This window comes from Oncorhynchus clarkii, chromosome 17, assembly GCF_045791955.1.
Source record: "Oncorhynchus clarkii lewisi isolate Uvic-CL-2024 chromosome 17, UVic_Ocla_1.0, whole genome shotgun sequence".
Taxonomy (NCBI): Eukaryota; Metazoa; Chordata; class Actinopteri; order Salmoniformes; family Salmonidae; genus Oncorhynchus; species Oncorhynchus clarkii.
In genome coordinates this window covers 521,593-545,000 of record NC_092163.1, presented here as the reverse complement: position 1 = coordinate 545,000, position 23,408 = coordinate 521,593, and the positions used below count along the sequence as shown (strand labels likewise).

At 40.7% G+C, this 23,408-nt stretch overlaps 1 protein-coding gene across 1 annotated transcript in view; it reads right to left on the bottom strand.

Annotated features, from left to right (window-relative positions):
• LOC139369998 (unconventional myosin-XV-like) overlaps positions 1–23,408 on the bottom strand; it is a 123,726-nt gene that overhangs the window by 3,992 nt on the left and 96,326 nt on the right. The window contains exons 50-63 of the mRNA XM_071109276.1: positions 23,235–23,309; positions 22,607–22,812; positions 19,534–19,640; positions 19,362–19,428; positions 17,232–17,304; positions 16,877–16,950; positions 16,711–16,793; positions 16,295–16,425; positions 15,365–15,459; positions 14,283–14,360; positions 9,180–9,276; positions 8,778–8,938; positions 8,285–8,418; positions 456–589 (exon numbers count right to left, since the gene is read on the bottom strand). Coding sequence (XP_070965377.1) covers positions 456–589; positions 8,285–8,418; positions 8,778–8,938; positions 9,180–9,276; positions 14,283–14,360; positions 15,365–15,459; positions 16,295–16,425; positions 16,711–16,793; positions 16,877–16,950; positions 17,232–17,304; positions 19,362–19,428; positions 19,534–19,640; positions 22,607–22,812; positions 23,235–23,309 — 1,515 coding nt within the window. The remainder of the gene's footprint in view (positions 1–455; positions 590–8,284; positions 8,419–8,777; positions 8,939–9,179; positions 9,277–14,282; positions 14,361–15,364; positions 15,460–16,294; positions 16,426–16,710; positions 16,794–16,876; positions 16,951–17,231; positions 17,305–19,361; positions 19,429–19,533; positions 19,641–22,606; positions 22,813–23,234; positions 23,310–23,408) is intronic.

The following is a 23,408-nucleotide window of genomic DNA, read 5'->3' as shown; positions in this document are numbered from 1 at the left end:
GGCGGTCCCATTCTGTGAGGTTGTGTGTCCTACCACTCGGCGGTCCTGTTCTGTGAGGTTGTGTGGCCTACCACTCGGCGGTTCCGTTCTGTGAGCTTGTGTGGCCTACCACTTCGCTACTGAACCGTTGTTGCTCCTAGACGTTTCCACTTCACAATAACAGCACTTGCAGTTGACCGAGGGCAGCTCTAGCAGGACAGAAAATTGACCAACTGACTTGTTGGAAAGGTGGCATCCTATGACAGAGCTACGTTGAAAGTCACTGAGCTCTTCAGTAAAGGATATTCTACTGCCAATGTTTGTCTATGGAGATTGCATGGCTGTGTGCTCGATTTGATACATCTGTCAGCAATGGGTGTGGCTGAAATAGCCAAATCCACTAAGGGGTGTCCACATACTTTTGTATATGTATTGTATGTGTATTAGTGTGTGTTAGGTGTGTGTCTGTGTCGTACCCAGAAACTGAGCTTTGGCCTGGTGCGGGTTGAGGGTCTGGACCTGCTGCATGTGCTGCGTTACCATGGTGACCCATGCCTGGGGGGGCTGCTTCCCAAACAGAAGGGGGGGGATGTACTCCGACAACTCATGGCTGGCGAGAGAAAGGATGAAAGGATAAAAATATATATATATATATTTTTAATGTTTCTCAGTTCTAGGTAGTTTTTTTTTTACATTCATTGACATGATGGAGAGATGACATAGAGATTACATAGGGATGATGAAAATATTACATAGAGTTGACACAGAGATTATATAGAGATGACACAGAGATTACAGAGATTACATAGAGATGACGTAAAGACGACGGACAGATGACATAGAGATGACGGAGAGATTACATAGAGATGACAAAAAGATGACGGAGAGATGACATGGAGATGACAAAAAGATTACGGAGGTATTACATAAAGATGACATAGAGATGACATAGAGATGACGGAGAGATTACATAGAGATGACAAAAAGATTACGGAGGTATTACATAAAGATGACATAGAGATGACATAGAGATGACAGAGAGATTACGTAGAGATGATGTAGATATTACATAGAGATTACATAGAGATGACATAGAGATTACATAGAGATGACGTAGGGATTATGTAAAGATCACATAGAGATGACATAGAGATGACGGCAAGATTACATAGAGATGTCATAGAGATGACAGCGAGATTACATAGAGATGAAAGAGAGATTGCATAAAGATGATGGAGAGATTGCATAGAGATGACGTAGAGATTACGTAGAGATTACATAGAGATGATGGAGAGATTACATAGAGATTACAGAGAGATGATGGAAAAGTACATAGAGATTACAGAGAGATTACATAGAGATTATAGAGAGATTATGGAGAGATTACAAAGAGATGATGGAGAGATTACATAGAGATTACATCGAGAAGATGGAGAGATGATTGAGAGATTACATAGAGATTACATAGCGATTAAATAGAGATTACATAGAGATGATGGAGAGATTACATAGAGATTACATAGAGATGATGGAGAGATGATGGAGAGATTACATAGAGATTACATAGAGATGATGGAGAGATTACATAGAGATGACATAGAGATGATGGATAGATTAAATACAGATGACATAGAGATTGCAGAGAGATTACATAGAGATGATGGAGAGATTACATAGAGATGATGGAGAGATGATGTAGAGATTACATAGGGATGATGGAGAGATTACATAGAGATTACATAGAGATGATGGATAGATTACATAGAGATGATGAGAGATTACATAGAGATGGAGAGATTACATAGAGATTACATCGAGAAGATGGAGAGATGATTGAGAGATTACATAGAGATTACATAGCGATTAAATAGAGATTACATAGAGATGATTGAGAGATTACATAGAGATGATGGAAAGATGATGGAGAGATTACATAGAGATTACATAGAGATGATGGAGAGATTACATAGAGATGACATAGAGATGATGGATAGATTACATACAGATGACTTAGAGATTGCAGAGAGATTACATAGAGATGATGGAGAGATTACATAGAGATGATGGAGAGATGATGTAGAGATTACATAGAGATTACATAGAGATGATGGAGAGATGATGGAGAGATTACTTAGAGATGACATAGGGATGATGGAGAGATTACATAGAGATTACATAGAGATGATGGATAGATTACATAGAGATGATGGAGAGATGATGGGAGATTACATAGAGATGATGGAGAGATTACATAGAAATTACATCGAGAAGATGGAGAGATGATGGAGACATTACATAGAGTTTACATAGAGATTAAATAGAGATTACATAGAGATGATGGAGAGATTACATAGAGATTACATAGAGATGATGGAGATTTTACATAGAGATTACATAGAGATGATGGAGAGATGATGGAGAGATTATATAGAGATTACATAGAGATGATAGAGAGATTACATAGAGATGACATAGAGATGATGGATAGATTACATACAGATGACTTAGAGATTGCAGAGAGATTACATAGAGATGATGGAGAGATTACATAGAGATGATGGAGAGATGATGTAGAGATTACATAGATATTACATAGCGATTAAATAGAGATTACATAGAGATGATGGAGAGATTACATAGAGATTACATAGAGATGATGGAGAGATGATGGAGAGATTATATAGAGATTACATAGAGATGATAGAGAGATTACATAGAGATGACATAGAGATGATGGATAGATTACATAGAGATGATGGAGAGATGATGTAGAGATTACATAGAGATTACATAGAGATGATGGAGAGATGATGGAGAGATTACTTAGAGATGACATAGGGATGATGGAGAGATTACATAGAGATTACATAGAGATGATGGATAGATTACATAGAGATGATGGAGAGATGATGGGAGATTACATAGAGATGATGGAGAGATTACATAGAGATTACATCGAGAAGATGGAGAGATGATTGAGAGATTACATAGAGATTACATAGCGATTAAATAGAGATTACATAGAGATGATGGAGAGATTACATAGAGATTACATAGAGATGATGGAGACATGATGGAGATATTACATAGAGATTACATAGAGATGATGGAGAGATTACATAGAGATGACATAGAGATGATGGATAGGTTACATACAGATGACTTAGAGATTGCAGAGAGATTACATAGAGATGATGGAGAGATTACATAGAGATGATGGAGAGATGATGTAGAGATTACATAGAGATTACATAGAGATGATGGAGAGATGATGGAGAGATTACTTAGAGATGACATAGGGATGATGGAGAGATTACATAGAGATTACATAGAGATGATGGAGAGATTACATAAAGATGATGGAGAGATGATGGAGAGATTACATAGAGATGATGGAGAGATGATGGAGAGATTACATAGAGATTACATAGAGATGATGGAGAGATTACATAGAGATGATGGAGAGATTACATAAAGATGATGGAGAGATTACATAGAGATGATGGAGAGATGATGGAGAGATTACATAGAGATGATGGAGAGATTACATAGAGATGATGGAGAGATGATGGAGAGATTACATAGAGATTACATAGAGATTACATAGAGATGATGGAGAGAGGACGGAGAGATTACAGCAAGATTACATAGAGATTACATAGAGATGATGGAGAGATTACATAGAGATGATGGAGAGATTACGGAGAGATGATGGAGAGATTACATAGAGATGATGGAGAGATGATGGAGAGATTACATAGAGATGATGGAGAGATTACATAGAGATGATGGAGAGATGATGGAGAAATTACATAGAGATTACATAGAGATTACATAGAGATGATGGAGAGAGGACGGAGAGATTACAGAGAGATTACATAGAGATTACATAGAGATGATGGAGAGATTACATAGAGATGATGGAGAGATTACGGAGAGATGATGGAGAGATTACATAGAGATGATGGAGAGATGATGGAGAGATTACAGAGAGATTACATAGAGATTACATAGAGATTACATAGAGATGATGGAGAGATTACTGGTTACTGATTATTGGGAGAGGTGTTGCTGTATACAGTGCATTTGGAAAGTATTTTGACCCATTTCCACATTTTGTTACGTTACATCCTTATTCTAAAATGGATTATATTACATTTTGTCCTCATCAATCTACACACAATACCCCACAATGACGTCACAATACCCCACAATGACGTCACAATACCCCATAATGACATCACAATACCTCATAATGACATCACAATACCTCATAATGACATCACAATACCCCATAATGACATCACAATACCCCACAATGACATCACAATACCTCATAATGACATCACAATACCCCATAATGACATCACAATACCCCATAATGACATCACAATACCTCATGATGAAAAAGCGAAAACACATTGTTATAAAGGACTCTCAAACCATGAGGAAACAAGATTCTCTGGTCTGATGAAACCATGATTGAACTATTTGGCCTGAGTGCCAAGTCTGTAGGAAACGTCTGGAGGAAACTTGGCACCATCCCTACGGTGAAACATGGTGGTGGAAGCATTTTGCTGTGGGGATGTTTTTCAGCGGCAGGGACTGGGAGACTAGTCAGGATCGAGGGAAAGATGAACGGAGCAAAGTACAGAGAGATCGTTGATGAAAACCTGCTCCAGAGCGCTCAGGATCTCAGACTGGGGCGAAGGTTCACCTTCCAACAGGACAACGACCCTAAGCACACAGCCAAGACAACGCAGGAGTGGCTTCGGGAGAAGTCTCTGAATGTCCTTGAGTGGCCCAGCCAGAGCCCGGACTTGAATTTGATGGAACATCTCTGGAGAGACCTGAAAATAGCTGTGCAGCAACTCTGCCCATCCAACATGACAGAGCTTGCGAGGATCTGCAGAGAAGAATGGGAGAAACTCCCCAAATACAGGTGTGCCAAGCTTGTAGCGTCATACCCAAGAAGACTCTAGGCTGTAATCGCTGCCAAAGGTGCTTCAACAAAGTACTGAGTAAATGGTCTGAATATTTACAGTACCAGTCAAAAGTGTTAGAACACCTGCTCATTCAAGGGTTTTATTTAATGTTTACTATTGTCTACATTATAGAATAATAGTGAAGATATCAACACTATGAAATAACACATATGGAATCATGTAGTAACCAAAAAAGTATTAAACAAATCAAAACATATTTTATATTTTAGATTCTTCAAATTGCCACCCTTTGCCTTGATGACAGCTTTGCACACTCTTGGCATTCTCTCAACCAGCTTCATGAGGTAGTCACCTGGAATGCATTTCAAATAACAGGTGCACCTTGTTAAAAGTTAATTTGTGGAATTTCTGCATTTTAATGCATTTCAACCAATCAGTTGTGTTGTTACAAGGTAGGTGTTGTATGCAGAAGATAGCCCTATTTGGTAAAAGACCAAGTCCATATTATGGCAAGAAAAACTCAAATAAGCATTCTTCTCTCTCTACCCCCCTTACATCACCACACGGTCTTTCACACCTCCCAGCCCTTCTCAGCAGAGAGGAAGTGGGCAGTGTGGAGGGAATAGGTGGGGTGGACAGGATATAAGTCATTAAAGAGTTTAGAGAGAGGAAGTGATAGAATACATTGAGATGGAACACACCTGTCTTCTACTCTGTGAGTAACTATATGGTTTAATACCTGTATAGTTTAATATCTGTATAGTTTAATACCTGTATAGTTTAATACCTGTATAGTTTAATATCTTTATGGTTTAATACCTGTATAGTTTAATACCTGTATAGTTTAATATCTTTATGGTTTAATACCTGTATAGTTTAATATCTATATAGTTTAATACCTCTATAGGTTAATATCTGTATAATTTAATATCTGTATAGTTTAATATCTTTATAGTTTAATATCTGTATAGTTTAATACCTGTATAGTTTAATATCTTTATGGTTTAATACCTGTATAGTTTAATATCTGTATAGTTTAATATCTTTATGGTTTATTAATACCTGTATAGTTTAATATCTGTATAGTTTAATATCTGTATAGTTTAATATCTGTATAGTTTAATACCTGTATAGTTTAATACCTGTATAGTTTAATATCTGTATAGTTTAATATCTTTATGGTTTATTAATACCTGTATAGTTTAATATCTGTATAGTTTAATATCTGTATAGTTTAATATCTGTATAGTTTAATACCTGTATAGTTTAATATCTGTATAGTTTAATATCTGTATAGTTTAATACCTGTATAGTTTAATATCTTTATGGTTTAATACCTGTATAGTTTATTATCTGTATAGTTTAATATCTGTATAGTTTAATATCTGTATAGTTTAATATCTGTATAGTTTAATATCTGTATAGTTTAATATCTGTATAGTTTAATATCTTTATGGTTTAATACCTGTATAGTTTAATATCTGTATAGTTTAATATCTTTATGGTTTAATATCTGAATAGTTTAATATCTGTATAGTTTAATATCTTTATGGTTTAATACCTGTATAGTTTAATATCTTTATGGTTTAATATCTATATAGTTTAATATCTGTATAGTTTAATATCTTTATGGTTTAATACCTGTATAGTTTAATATCTTTATGGTTTAATACCTGTATAGTTTAATATCTTTATGGTTTAATATCTATATAGTTTAATATCTGTATAGTTTAATATCTTTATGGTTTAATATCTGAATAGTTTAATATCTGTATAGTTTAATATCTGTATAGTTTAATATCTTTATGGTTTAATACCTGTATAGTTTAATATCTTTATGGTTTAATATCTATATAGTTTAATATCTGTATAGTTTAATATCTTTATGGTTTAATACCTGTATAGTTTAATATCTTTATGGTTTAATACCTGTATAGTTTAATATTTGTATAGTTTAATATCTCTATAGTTTAATATCTCTATAGTTTAATATCTCTATAGTTTAATATATACAGTGGGGCAAAAAAGTATTTAGTCTGCCACAAATTGTGCAAGTTCTCCCACTTAAAAAGATGAGAGAGGCCTGTAATTTTCATCATATGTACACTTCAAATATGACAGTTTAATATCTATATGGTAAAATATCTCTATAGTTTAATACCTGTATAGTTTAATATCAAAAGGTTTAATACCTGTATAGTTTAATACCTGTATAGTTTAATATCTGTATAGTTTAATACCTGTATAGTTTAATATCTCTATAATTTAATATCTCTATAATTTAATATCTCCATAAATTAATATCTCTATAGTTTAATATCTACATAGTTTAATATCTGTATAGTTTAATATCTATACAGTTTAATATCTATAAGGTTTAATACCTATTTAGTTTAATATCTGTATAGTTTAATATCTGTATAGTTTAATATCTCTATAGTTTAATATCTGTATAGTTTAAAATATCTACTGTTTAATATCTCTATAATTTAATATCTCTATAGTTTAATATCTATATAGTTTAATATCTATATAGTTTAATATCTATATAGTTTAATATCTATATGGTTGAATATCTCTATAGTTTAATATCTCTATAATTTAATATCTCTATAGTTTAATATCTCTATAGTTTAATATCTCTATAGTTTAATATCTATATAGTTTAATATCTATATAGTTTAATATCTATATAGTTTAATATCTCTATAGTTTAATATCTATATAGTTTAATATCTCTATAGTTTAATATCTCTATAGTTTAATATCTATATAGTTTAATATCTCTATAGTTTAATATCTCTATAGTTTAATATCTCTATAGTTTAATATCTCTATAATTTAATATCTCTATAGTTTAATATCTCTATAGTTTAATATCTCTATAGTTTAATATCTCTATAGTTTAATATCTATATAGTTTAATATCTATATGGTTGAATATCTCTATAGTTTAATATCTATATGGTTGAATATCTCTATAGTTTAATATCTGTATAGTTTAATATCTATATAGTTTAATATCTATATGGTTGAATATCTCTATAGTTTAATATCTATATGGTTGAATATCTCTATAGTTTAATATCTCTATAGTTTAATATCTCTATAGTTTAATATCTCTATAATTTAATATCTCTATAGTTTAATATCTCTATAGTTTAATATCTATATAGTTTAATATATATGTGGTGTAATATCAATATAATGCACTGTACACGGCAACCACCTCCCCCATAATGCACTGTACACGGCAACCACCTCCCCCATAATGTACTGTACACAGCAACCACCTCCCCTATAATGCACTGTACACAGCAACCACCTCCCCCATAATGCACTGTAATATGTGTTCTTACATGCTGGGTATGAACGTCATGTCCTTGGCTCTGTGTTGTAGAGCTGATAGTTTAGAGATCTGGAGGAACAGCTGTTCAGAGACTTTACCTCTGGGCAGGATGTTCATCAAGCCCTTACGGTAGTCTGGAAGCACCTGTTATAAAGCATCGTAAATACAGAGCAGACTGTTATAGCTGGTTATAATGCGTCATAGTGTTGTTATACCTGGTTGTAATATTTCATATCATTGTTATACCTGGTTATAATGCTTCATAGTGTTGTTATACCTGGTGATAATGGCTCATAGTGTTGTTATACTTGGTTATAATGCATCATCGTGTTGTTATACCTGGTTATAATGCATCATAGTGTTGTTACACGTGGTTATAATGCATCACAGTGTTGTTATACCTGGTTATAATGCATCACAGTGTTGTTATACCTGGTTATAATGCTTCATAGTGTTGTTATACCTTGTTATAATGCATGGTAAGGCAGAGTTGGTCATTATACCTGGTTATAATGCATGGTGACACAGAGCTCGTTGTCAAATTTGAGCGTCTGTGTCCAGATGACCCTCCTGAACCACAGGCTGTAGTTACAGTCCATTGGCTCCGCCTCCGTAGCAATGTCCAGGATGTACTCCCTCTTATTGAGGGGACGGACATTCTCACCTGCAGACGGACAGACAGACACACACACATACACAAACTGTAATATTAAAGTATGGACAGTCTGACCTGTAGACAGACAGACAGACAGACAGACAGACAGACAGACAGTAGTATGGACAGTCTGACAATGTGGTCTGACAATGTGGTCTGTCTGTCTGTCTGTCTGTCTGTCTGTCTGTCTGTCTGTCTGTCTGTCTGTCTGTCTGCCTGTCTGTCTGTCTGTCTGTGTGTGTGTGTATACCTCTTTTCGTGACCAGGAAGACAGCGTACTCGTCAACGGCCTCCAGTCTGTGTAGACCCATCTCATAACACAGCTCCTCTATCACGTCCAGCGCCACCTGCAGCACAGGAGGACAAATGATCAGCACCCACTGTAATACAGAGAGAGAGAGTTACACACAACAGAACATGATCAGAACCCACTGTAATACACACAACAGAACATGATCAGAAACCACTGTAAAACAGAGAGAGATATACAGAACAGAACATGATCAGAACCCACTGTAATACACAGAGTTACACACAACAGAACATGATCAGAAACCACTGTAAAACAGAGAGAGAGTTACACACAACAGAACATGATCAGAAACCACTGTAAAAACAGAGAGAGATATACAGAAATGAACATGATCAGAACCCACTGTAATACACAGAGTTACACACAACAGAACATGATCAGAACCAACTGTAATACACAGAGAGAGATATACAGAACAGAAAATTATTGCAGAAATCCTCCAAAGAACACAGACACTCACAGAGACAGAAGAGAACAGACACAGTCTAGTGGACTCAGAGACAGAAGGGAACAGACACAGTCTAGTAGACTCAGAGACAGAAGGGAACAACACAGTCTAGTAGACTCAGAGACAGAAGGGAACAGACACAGTCTAGTAGACTCAGAGACAGAAGGGAACAGACACAGTCTAGTAGACTCAGAGACAGAAGGGAACAGACACAGTCTAGTAGACTCAGAGACAGAAGGGAACAGACACAGTCTAGTAGACTGACAGAGACAGAAGGGAACAGACACAGTCTAGTAGACTCAGAGACAGAAGGGAACAGACACAGTCTAGGAGACTGACAGAGACAGAAGGGAACAGACACAGTCTAGTAGACTCAGAGACAGAATGGAACAGACACAGTCTAGTAGACTCAGAGACAGAAGGGAACAGACACAGTCTAGTAGACTGACAGGGACAGAAGGGAACAGACACAGTCTAGCAGACTCACAGAGACAGAAGGGAACAGACACAGTCTAGTAGACTCAGAGACAGAAGGGAACAGACACAGTCTAGTAGACTCAGAGACAGAAGGGAACAGACACAGTCTAGTAGACTGACAGGGACAGAAGGGAACAGACACAGTCTAGTAGACTCAGAGACAGAAGGGAACAGACAGTCTAGTAGACTCAGAGACAGAAGAGAACAGACACAGTCTAGTAGACTCAGAGACAGAAGGGAACAACACAGTCTAGTAGACTGACAGAGACAGAAGGGAACAGACACAGTCTAGTAGACTCAGAGACAGAAGGGAACAGACACAGTCTAGTAGACTCAGAGACAGAAGGGAACAGACACAGTCTAGTAGACTGACAGGGACAGAAGGGAACAGACACAGTCTAGTAGACTCAGAGACAGAAGGGAACAGACAGTCTAGTAGACTCAGAGACAGAAGAGAACAGACACAGTCTAGTAGACTGACAGAGACAGAAGGGAACAGACACAGTCTAGTAGACTCAGAGACAGAAGGGAACAGACACAGTCTAGGAGACTCAGAGACAGAAGGGAACAGACACAGTCTAGTAGACTCAGAGACAGAAGGGAACAACACAGTCTAGTAGACTCAGAGACAGAAGAGAACAGACACAGTCTAGTAGACTCAGAGACAGAAGGGAACAGACACAGTCTAGGACACTCACAGAGACAGAAGAGAACAGACACAGTCTAGTAGACTCAGAGACAGAAGGGAACAGACACAGTCTAGTAGACTCAGAGACAGAAGGGAACAGACACAGTCTAGTGGACTCAGAGACAGAAGGGAACAGACACAGTCTAGTAGACTCAGAGACAGAAGGGAACAGACACAGTCTAGTAGACTGACAGAGACAGAAGGGAACAGACACAGTGTAGTAGACTCAGAGACAGAAGGGAACAGACACAGTCTAGTAGACTGACAGAGACAGAAGAGAACAGACACAGTCTAGTAGACTCAGAGACAGAAGGGAACAGACACAGTCTAGTAGACTCAGAGACAGAAGGGAACAGACACAGTCTAGTAGACTGACAGAGACAGAAGGGAACAGACACAGTCTAGTAGACTCAGAGACAGAAGAGAACAGACACAGTCTAGTAGACTGACAGAGACAGAAGGGAACAGACACAGTCTAGGAGACTCAGAGACAGAAGGGAACAGACACAGTCTAGTAGACTGACAGAGACAGAAGGGAACAGACACAGTCTAGTAGACTCAGAGACAGAAGGGAACAGACACAGTCTAGTAGACTCAGAGACAGAAGGGAACAGACACAGTCTAGTAGACTCAGAGACAGAAGGGAACAGACACAGTCTAGTAGACTCAGAGACAGAAGGGAACAACACAGTCTAGTAGACTCAGAGACAGAAGGGAACAACACAGTCTAGTAGACTCAGAGACAGAAGAGAACAGACACAGTCTAGTAGACTGACAGAGACAGAAGGGAACAACACAGTCTAGTAGACTCAGAGACAGAAGGGAACAGACACAGTCTAGTAGACTCAGAGACAGAGGAGAACAGACACAGTCTAGTAGACTCAGAGACAGAAGGGAACAACACAGTCTAGTAGACTGACAGAGACAGAAGGGAACAACACAGTCTAGTAGACTCAGAGACAGAAGAGAACAGACACAGTCTAGTAGACTGACAGAGACAGAAGGGAACAACACAGTCTAGCAGACTCACAGAGACAGAAGGGAACAGACACAGTCTAGGAGACTGACAGAGACAGAAGGGAACAGACACAGTCTAGCAGACTCAGAGAGACAGAAGGGAACAGACACAGTCTAGGAGACTGACAGAGACAGAAGGGAACAGACACAGTCTAGGAGACTGACAGAGACAGAAGGGAACAGACACAGTCTAGTAGACTGACAGAGACAGAAGGGAACAGACACAGTCTAGCAGACTCACAGAGACAGAAGGGAACAGACACAGTCTAGAAGACTGACAGAGACAGAAGGGAACAGACACAGTCTAGTAGACTGACAGAGACAGAAGGGAACAGACACAGTCTAGTAGACTGACAGAGACAGAAGAGAACAGACACAGTCTAGTAGACTCAGAGACAGAAGGGAACAGACACAGTCTAGTAGACTCAGAGAGACAGAAGGGAACAGACACAGTCTAGTAGACTGACAGAGACAGAAGGGAACAGACACAGTCTAGTAGACTGACAGAGACAGAAGGGAACAGACACAGTCTAGTAGACTGACAGAGACAGAAGAGAACAGACACAGTCTAGTAGACTCAGAGACAGAAGGGAACAGACACAGTCTAGTAGACTCAGAGAGACAGAAGGGAACAGACACAGTCTAGTAGACTGACAGAGACAGAAGGGAACAGACACAGTCTAGTAGACTGACAGAGACAGAAGAGAACAGACACAGTCTAGTAGACTCAGAGACAGAAGGGAACAGACACAGTCTAGCAGACTCAGAGAGACAGAAGGGAACAGACACAGTCTAGGAGACTGACAGAGACAGAAGGGAACAGACACAGTCTAGGAGACTGACAGAGACAGAAGGGAACAGACACAGTCTAGGAGACTGACAGAGACAGAAGGGAACAGACACAGTCTAGCAGACTCACAGAGACAGAAGGGAACAGACACAGTCTAGGAGACTGACAGAGACAGAAGGGAACAGACACAGTCTAGTAGACTGACAGAGACAGAAGGGAACAGACACAGTCTAGTAGACTGACAGAGACAGAAGAGAACAGACACAGTCTAGTAGACTCAGAGACAGAAGGGAACAGACACAGTCTAGTAGACTCAGAGAGACAGAAGGGAACAGACACAGTCTAGTAGACTGACAGAGACAGAAGGGAACAGACACAGTCTAGTAGACTGACAGAGACAGAAGGGAACAGACACAGTCTAGTAGACTGACAGAGACAGAAGAGAACAGACACAGTCTAGTAGACTCAGAGACAGAAGGGAACAGACACAGTCTAGTAGACTCAGAGAGACAGAAGGGAACAGACACAGTCTAGTAGACTGACAGAGACAGAAGGGAACAGACACAGTCTAGTAGACTGACAGAGACAGAAGAGAACAGACACAGTCTAGTAGACTCAGAGACAGAAGGGAACAGACACAGTCTAGCAGACTCAGAGAGACAGAAGGGAACAGACACAGTCTAGGAGACTGACAGAGACAGAAGGGAACAGACACAGTCTAGGAGACTGACAGAGACAGAAGGGAACAGACACAGTCTAGGAGACTGACAGAGACAGAAGGGAACAGACACAGTCTAGCAGACTCACAGAGACAGAAGGGAACAGACACAGTCTAGGAGACTGACAGAGACAGAAGGGAACAGACACAGTCTAGTAGACTGACAGAGACAGAAGGGAACAGACACAGTCTAGTAGACTGACAGAGACAGAAGAGAACAGACACAGTCTAGTAGACTCAGAGACAGAAGGGAACAGACACAGTCTAGTAGACTCAGAGACAGAAGGGAACAGACACAGTCTAGTAGACTGACAGAGACAGAAGGGAACAGACACAGTCTAGTAGACTCAGAGACAGAAGAGAACAGACACAGTCTAGTAGACTGACAGAGACAGAAGGGAACAGACACAGTCTAGGATACTCAGAGACAGAAGGGAACAGACACAGTCTAGTAGACTGACAGAGACAGAAGGGAACAGACACAGTCTAGTAGACTCAGAGACAGAAGGGAACAGACACAGTCTAGTAGACTGACAGAGACAGAAGGGAACAACACAGTCTAGTAGACTCAGAGACAGAAGAGAACAGACACAGTCTAGTAGACTGACAGAGACAGAAGGGAACAACACAGTCTAGTAGACTCAGAGACAGAGGAGAACAGACACAGTCTAGTAGACTCAGAGACAGAAGGGAACAACACAGTCTAGTAGACTGACAGAGACAGAAGGGAACAACACAGTCTAGTAGACTCAGAGACAGAAGAGAACAGACACAGTCTAGTAGACTGACAGAGACAGAAGGGAACAACACAGTCTAGCAGACTCACAGAGACAGAAGGGAACAGACACAGTCTAGGAGACTGACAGAGACAGAAGGGAACAGACACAGTCTAGCAGACTCACAGAGCACGTCTTGATCTTCAGGTGCCGTTCGATGCCTCCTGGGAACAGGAACAGTTGTCGCTTGGAGCTCCTCCCCGCCTGTTAGAGGTCAGCGGTTAGACAGTAGAGATCAGGGGTTAGACATTAGAGGTCAGAGGTTAGACAGTAGAGGTCAGGGGTTAGACAGTAGAGGTCAGGTGTTAGACAGTAGAGGTCAGGGGTTAGACATCAGGGGTTAGACATTAGAGGTCAGGGATTAAACAATAGAGGTCAGGGGTTAGACATCAGGGGTTAGACAGTAGAGGTCAGGGGTCAGACATTAGAGGTCAGGGGTTAGACATCAGGGGTTAGACAGTAGAGGTCAGGGGTTAGACAGTAGAGGTCAGGGGTTAGACATTAGAGGTCAGGGGTTAGACGTCAGGGGTTAGACATTAGAGGTCAGGGGTTAGACGTCAGGGGTTAGACAGTAGAGGTCAGGGGTTAGACAGTAGAGGTCAGGGGTCAGACATTAGAGGTCAGGGGTCAGACGTCAGGGGTTAGACATTAGAGGTCAGGGGTTAAACATTAGAGGTCAGGGGTTAAACAGTAGAGGTCAGGGGTTAGACGTTAGAGGTCAGGGCTTAGACATTAGAGGTCAGGGCTTAGACATTAGAGGTCAGGGGTTAGATGTTAGAGGTCAGGGGTTAAACAGTAGAGGTCAGGGGATAGACATTAGAGGTCAGGGGTTAGACAGTAGACGTCAGGGGTTAGACAGTAGATGTCAGGGGTTAGACGTTAGAGGTTAGACATTAGAGGTCAGGGGTTAGACATTAGAGGTCAGGAGTTAGACATTAGAGGTCAGGGGTTAGACGTTAGAGGTCAGGGTTAGAAATTAGAGGTCAGGGGTTAGGGGTTAGAGGTCAGGGGTTAGACAGTAGAGGTCAGGGGTTAGACGTTAGAGGTCATGCGCTATCCAAACTATTTGTAAATTTTTCATACTAAATTTTGGGGAGAATGTTCCAATGCTAGTGATCATTACTGTGCACCACAGGTCAGAGGTCAAGGGTAAGGACCAGGGGTAAAGGGTTAAGGTTAGGAGTTAGGCGTGAGAGGTGAGAACTAACCACCGTAGCTTTCAGTTCCATGCTGCTGGGAGGAATGATGCGTCCTCCGTACCGATAAGTCTTCCTCAGGTTCTGCTCACAAGCCTTTGATATGCCTATGGAGAACACGTTAACAATATACCTAGTAATACACAGAGACATTACCTGGAGAATAGACACTAACAACATACCTAGTAATACACAGAGACATTACCTGGAGAATAGACACTAACAATATACCTAGTAATACACAGAGACATTACCTGGAGAATACACACTAACAATATACCTAGTAATACACAGAGACATTACCTGGAGAATAGACACTAACAATATACCTATCAATACACAGCACCATTACCTGGAGAATAGACACTAACAATATACCTATCAATACACAGAGACATTACCTGGAGAATAGACACTAACAATATACCTAGTAATACACAGAGACATTACCTGGAGAATACACACTAACAATATACCTATCCTGAAACAGGAAGACAACTACCCTGAACTAGGAAAACACCTACCCTGAAACAGGTAGACACCTACCCTGGAACAGGAAGACACCTACCCTGAAACAGGAAGACACCTACCCTGAAACAGGAAGACACCTACCCTGAAACAGGAAGACACCCACCCTGGAACAGGAAGACACCTACCCTGGAACAGGAAGGCACCTACCCTGGAACAGGAAGGCACCTACCCTGGAACAGGAAGGCACCTACCCTGGAACAGGAAGACACCTACCCTGGAACAGGAAGACACCTACCCTGGAACAGGAAGACACCTACCCTGAAACAGGAAGGCACCTACCCTGGAACAGGAAGACACCTACCCTGGAACAGGAAGACACCTACCCTGGAACAGGAAGGCACCTACCCTGGAACAGGAAGACACCTACCCTGGAACAGGAAGACACCTACTCTGGAACAGGAAGACACCTACCCTGAAACACTACTCCCTGGCTGCGGGTGGCGTTCTGTAGGAACTTCAACAGAAAGGGCTTCAGGACCTCAGAGCAACGGTGGAACGCAGTCAGGATGTAAAGCAACCTCCAGCCACGCTGACAACTGTCCCTTAAGGTTAGAGGTTCAAGGTTAGAGGTCAGAGTCAGAGGTCAGGATTAGAGTTAGAGGTCAGGGGTTAGAGGTCAGGGGTTAAAGGTCAGTGATTAGAGTTAGGGTCTTACAGTTTAGAACGGGTGTTTCCTGTAATCTGTTTGAGGTGTTGACTGTAGGGTCAGGGGTCAGAGGTCAGGGGGTTAGAGTTAGGGTCTTACGGTTTAGAGCTGGTGTTTCCTGTAATCTGTTTGAAGTGTTGACTGTAGGGTCAGAGTTCAGGGGTTAGAGTTAGGGTCTTACGGTTTAGAGCTGGTGTTTCCTGTAATCTGTTTGAGGATTTGACAGTAGGCTTCATCCTTCATCAGACCAAACTGTCCAATCAGCTAGAGAGAGGGAGAACACACACATCACAGAGACGCCGGAAACACAACACAAAACCACCAACTGTCAACGGTGTGGGTGTTACCTTCAGGAAGGTGTTGACTACTTCTTGTTCTGTCAGGCCCTTCAGGGGGTGGTCTCCCATAAAACGCATCACCGCTATGAACATGACATAGCAGGACATACCGTGACATAGCAGGACGTAGTAGGACATAGCAGGACATACCATCACATAGCAGGACATAGTAGGACATAGCAGGACATAGTAGGACATAGCAGGACATACCATCACATAGCAGGACATAGTAGGGCATGACATACAATGACTTAACATAACGGCCCATGACATGAAATGACATGAAAAAGGCATAAAATGACATAGCACGGCATAGCATGACATAGCATGGGCATAGCATGACATAGTGTGACATATAACTTACATAGGAAGATGTCTGTAGCCACTCTGTTCATAGCAGGATCAGTGAACTCTATCAGAGATTCAGACAGTGGAGACTGGGGGGGTGGAGAGATATAATGGAACTATAGTTAACTACTTAAGGCTTATGAGAGGTATGATAAAACAGTTAGGGAAGGTGTTATAATGTGTTATAATGTGTTAGAATGTGTTATAATGTTTTACCCTGGAGAACTTGATGTGTTATAATGTGTTATAATGTATTATAATGTGTTATAATGTGTTATAATGTGTTACCTTGGAGAACCTGATGTGTTATAATGTGTTATAATGTGTTATAATGTGTTACCTTGGAGAACCTGATGTGTTATAATGTGTCATAATTTGTTATAATGTGTTATAATGTGTTATAATGTGTTATAATGTGTTATAATGTGCTACCTTGGAGAACTTGATGTGTTATAATGTGTCATAATTTGTTATAATGTGTTATAATGTGTTATAATGTGTTATAATGTGTTACCTTGGAGAACCTGATGTGTTATAATGTGTTATAATGTGTTACCTTGGAGAACCTGATGTGTTATAATGTGTTATAATGTGTTATAATGTGTTACCTTGGAGAACCTGATGTGTTATAATGTGTTATAATGTGTTATAATGTGTTATAATGTGTTATAATGTGTTATAATGTGTTATAATGTGCTACCTTGGAGAACTTGATGTGTTATAATGTGTCATAAGTTGTTATAATGTGTTATAATGTGTTATAATGTGTTATAATGTGTTACCTTGGAGAACCTGATGTGTTATAATGTGTTACCTTGGAGAACTTGATGTGTTATAATGTGTTATAATGTGTTATAATGTGTTACCTTGGAGAACCTGATGTGTTATAATGTATTATAATGTGTTACCTTGGAGAACCTGATGTGTTATAATGTGTTATAATGTGTTATAATGTGTTACCTTGGAGAACCTGATGTGTTATAATGTGTTATAATGTGTTGTAATGTGTTACCTTGGAGATTTGATGTGTTATAATGTGTTACTTTGGAGAACCTGATGTGTTATAATGTGTTATAATGTGTTATAATGTGTTATAATGTGTTATAATGTGTTACCTTGGAGAACTTGATGTGTTAGAATGTGTTATAATGTGTTATAATGTGTTACCTTGGAGAACCTGATGTATTATAATGTATTATAATGTGTTATAATGTGTTATAATGTGTTATAATGTGTTATAATGTGTTATAATGTGTTACCTTGGAGAACCTGATGTGTTATAATGTGTTATAATGTGTTATAATGTGATACCTTGGAGAACCTGATGTGTTATAATGTGTTATAATCTGTTACCATGGAGAACCTGATGTGTCATAATGTGTTATAATGTGTTACCTTGGAGAACCTGATGTGTTATAATGTGTTACCTTGGAGAACCTGATGTGTTATAATGTGTTATAATGTGTTATAATGTGTTATAATGTGTTACCTTGGAGAACCTGATGTGTCATAATGTGTTATAATGTGTTATAATGTGTTACCTTGGAGAACTTGATGTGTTATAATGTGTTACCTTGGAGAACTTGATGTGTTATAATGTGTTATAATGTGTTACCTTGGAGAACCTGATGTGTTATAATGTGTTATAATGTGTTACCTTGGAGAACCTGATGTGTTATAATGTGTTATAATGTGTTATAATGTGTTACCTTGGAGAACCTGATGTGTTATAATGTGTTAGAATGTGTTACCTTGAAGAACCTGATGTATTATAATGTGTTATAATGTGTTATAATGTGTTACCTTGGAGAACCTGATGTGTTATAATGTGTTAGAATGTGTTACCTTGAAGAACCTGATGTATTATAATGTGTTATAATGTGTTATAATGTGTTATAATGTGTTGTAATGTGTTACCTTGGAGATTTGATGTGTTATAATGTGTTACTTTGGAGAACCTGATGTGTCATACTGTGTTATAATGTGTTATAATGTGTTACCTTGAAGAACCTGATGTGTTATAATTTGTTTTAAAGAGTTATAATGTGTTACCTTGGAGAACCTGATGTGTTATAATGTGTTATAATGTGTTACCTTGGAGAACCTGATGTGTTATAATGTATTTTAAAGTGTTATAATGTGTTACCTTGGAGAACCTGACCATTTCAAAGGGATCTCTGGTATCTTTGGGCTTCTTGGACTTCACAGAGGCCCTGTGGGGAGGAACCACAGATAAACACTCACTTCTGAGGGACACAGTGGAATGTGTGTGAGTGGTGTGTGTGTTTGATGTTTGTGTGTGTTGTATGTGTGCTTACCCCTTAGCAGCCGGTTGTCTGAAGTATTTCTTTGCGAACTCCACCATATCGTACCGCGTGTCCTGCAGAACGCTCTCATCGACCTCTAGGACCTCATCAATCCCCTCCTAAACCACAGCAACATGTATACAGTAGTACAGTAGTACAGAACGCTCTCGTCAACCTCTAGGACCTCATCAAACCCCTCCTAAACCACAGCAACATGTATACAGTAGTACAGAACGCTCTCGTTGACCTCTAGGACCTCATCAAACCTCTCCTAAACCACAGCAACATGTATACAGTAGTACAGAACGCTCTTGTAGACCTCTAGGACCTCATCAAACCCCTCCTAAACCACAGCAACATGTATACAGTAGTACAGAACGCTCTCATCGACCTCTAGGACCTCATCAAACCCCTCCTAAACCACAGCAACATGTATACAGTAGTACAGAACGCTCTCGTTGACCTCTAGGACCTCATCAAACCCCTCCTAAACCACAGCAACATGTATACAGTAGTACAGAACGCTCTCGTTGATCTCTAGGACCTCATCAAACCCCTCCTAAACCACAGCAACATGTATACAGTAGTACAGTAGTACAGAACGCTCTCGTTGACCTCTAGGACCTCATCAAACCCCTCCTAAACCACAGCAACATGTATACAGTAGTACAGAACGCTCTCGTCGACCTCTAGGACCTCATCAAACCCCTCCTAAACCACAGCAACATGTAGCATACAGTAGTACAGAACGCTCTCGTTGACCTCTAGGACCTCATCAAACCCCTCCTAAACCACAGCAACATGTAGTATGCAGCAGTACAGAACGCTCTCGTTGACCTCTAGGACCTCATCAAACCCCTCCTAAACCACAGCAACATGTATACAGTAGTACAGTAGTACAGAACGCTCTCGTTGACCTCTAGGACCTCATCAAACCCCTCCTAGACCACAGCAACATGTATACAGTAGTACAGTAGTACAGAATGCTCTCGTCGACCTCTAGGACCTCATCAAACCCCTCCTAATCCACAGCAACATGTATACAGTAGTACAGAACGCTCTTGTAGACCTCTAGGACCTCATCAAACCCCTCCTAAACCACAGCAACATGTATACAGTAGTACAGAACGCTCTCGTCGACCTCTAGGACCTCATCAAACCCCTCCTAAACCACAGCAACATGTATACAGTAGTACAGAACGCTCTCGTTGATCTCTAGGACCTCATCAAACCCCTCCTAAACCACAGCAACATGTATACAGTAGTACAGTAGTACAGAACGCTCTCGTTGACCTCTAGGACCTCATCAAACCCTCCTAAACCACAGCAACATGTATACAGTAGTACAGAACGCTCTCGTTGACCTCTAGGACCTCATCAAACCCCTCCTAAACCACAGCAACATGTATACAGTAGTACAGAATGCTCTCGTTGACCTCTAGGACCTCATCAAACCCCTCCTAAACCACAGCAACATGTATACAGTAGTACAGGACGCTCTCGTTGACCTCTAGAACCTCATCAAACCCCTCCTAAACCACAGCAACATGTATACAGTAGTACAGAACGCTCTCGTTGACCTCTAGGACCTCATCAAACCCCTCCTAAACCACAGCAACATGTATAGTACAGTGGAACAGTAATAGTAATAGTAATAGTAATAGTAATAGTAATATACTAGTACAGTAGTATAGTAATATACTAGTACAGTAGTACAGTAGTACAGTAGTATAGTAATATACTAGTACAGTAGTATACTAGTACACCAGTAGAGTAGTACAGTAGTACAGTAGTTTACCAGTCCAGTAGTATGGCAGTACAGTGGTATTGTAGTATAATAGTACAGTAGTATAGTAGTACAGTAGTATAGTAGTATATTAGCACAGTAGTACAGTAGTATACTAGTACAGTAGTATGGCAGTACAGTGGTATTGTAGTATAGTTGTACAGTAGTATACTAGTACAGTGGTACAGTGTGTGGGTAAAGTACTACAGTGTGTGTATCAGTGTGTACCTCCAGGGTGGGGTCTATCTGTTGTACTACAGTGTGTGTATCAGTGTGTACCTCCAGGGTGGGGTCTATCTCGTGTACTACAGTGTGTGTATCAGTGTGTACCTCCAGGGTGGGGTCTATCTGTTGTACTACAGTGTGTGTATCAGTGTGTACCTCCAGGGTGGGGTCTATCTCGTGTACTACAGTGTGTGTATCAGTGTGTACCTCCAGGGTGGGGTCTATCTGGTGTACTACAGTGTGTGTATCAGTTTGTACCTCCAGGGTGGGGTCTATCTCGTGTACTACAGTGTGTGTATCAGTGCGTACCTCCAGGGTGGGGTCTATCTGTTGTACTACAGTGTGTGTATCAGTGTGTACCTCCAGGGTGGGGTCTATCTCGTGTACTACAGTGTGTGTATCAGTGTGTACCTCCAGGGTGGGGTCTATCTGGTGTACTACAGTGTGTGTATCAGTTTGTACCTCCAGGGTGGGGTCTATCTGGTGTACTACAGTGTGTGTATCAGTGTGTACCTGCAGGGTGGGGTCTATCTGGTGTACTACAGTGTGTGTATCAGTGCGTACCTCCAGAGTGGGGTCTATCTCCTGTACTACAGTGTGTGTATCAGTGCGTACCTCCAGGGTGGGGTCTATCTCCTGTACTACAGTGTGTGTATCAGTTTGTACCTCCAGGGTGGGGTCTATCTGGTGTACTACAGTGTGTGTATCAGTGCGTACCTCCAGAGTGGGGTCTATCTCCTGTACTACAGTGTGTGTATCAGTGTGTACCTCCAGGGTGGGGTCTATCTCGTGTACTACAGTGTGTGTATCAGTGTGTACCTCCAGGGTGGGGTCTATTTCGTGTACTACAGTGTGTGTATCAGTGTGTACCTGCAGGGTGGGGTCTATCTGGTGTACTACAGTGTGTGTATCAGTGCGTACCTCCAGAGTGGGGTCTATCTCCTGTACTACAGTGTGTGTATCAGTGCGTACCTCCAGGGTGGGGTCTATCTCCTGTACTACAGTGTGTGTATCAGTGTGTACCTCCAGGGTGGGGTCTATCTGGTGTACTACAGTGTGTGTATCAGTGCGTACCTCCAGGGTGGGGTCAATCTCGTGAGCGGCCGCGCTGGACGCCACGGCCACAGCCATAGCTGATGTCACGGCAACCCGCCCTGCTCCTCCTTTAAGCTCCGCCCTGCGGTCGACCGGGAGGGACAGGAAGTCAGGGGCGGCGACGGGACGGACACAATCTGTCGGGAATGCCCCTGCACGACCAAACACCCCTCCAAACTTCCAACCTGGTAGAAAAATAGACAGGGGAAACACACACAGGAGAGATGGATGGAGAGATGAGGTAAAGGAAGAGGAGAGAGAGATGAGGTGAAGGAAGAGGAGAGAGAGATGAGGTGGAGGAAGAGGAGATAGATGAGGTGGAGGAAAAGGAGAGAGATGAGGTGGAGGAAGAGGAGAGAGATGAGGTGAAGGAAGAGGACAGAGAGATGAGGTGGTGGAAGAGGAGATAGATGAGGTGGAGGAAGAGGAGAGAGAGATGAGGTGAAGGAAGAGGAGAGAGAGAGATGAGGTGAAGGAAGAGGAGAAGGAGATGAGGTGGAGGAAGAGGAGAGAGATGGGGTGGAGGAAGAGGAGAGAGATGAGATGAGGTGGAGGAAGAGGAGAGAGAGATGAGGTGGAGGAAGAGGAGAGAGAGATGTCGTCTCACCAAAGTCTGGCGTGTCTCTCTTCATCTCCTCCAGAAACACCACCTTCTTCCTCACAACAGAGCCATAGCTGTACCCTGTAACACACACACACACACACACACACACACACACACACACACACACACACACACACACACAGTTATAGTTAGAGGACGTATGTGTGTTAGGCTGTG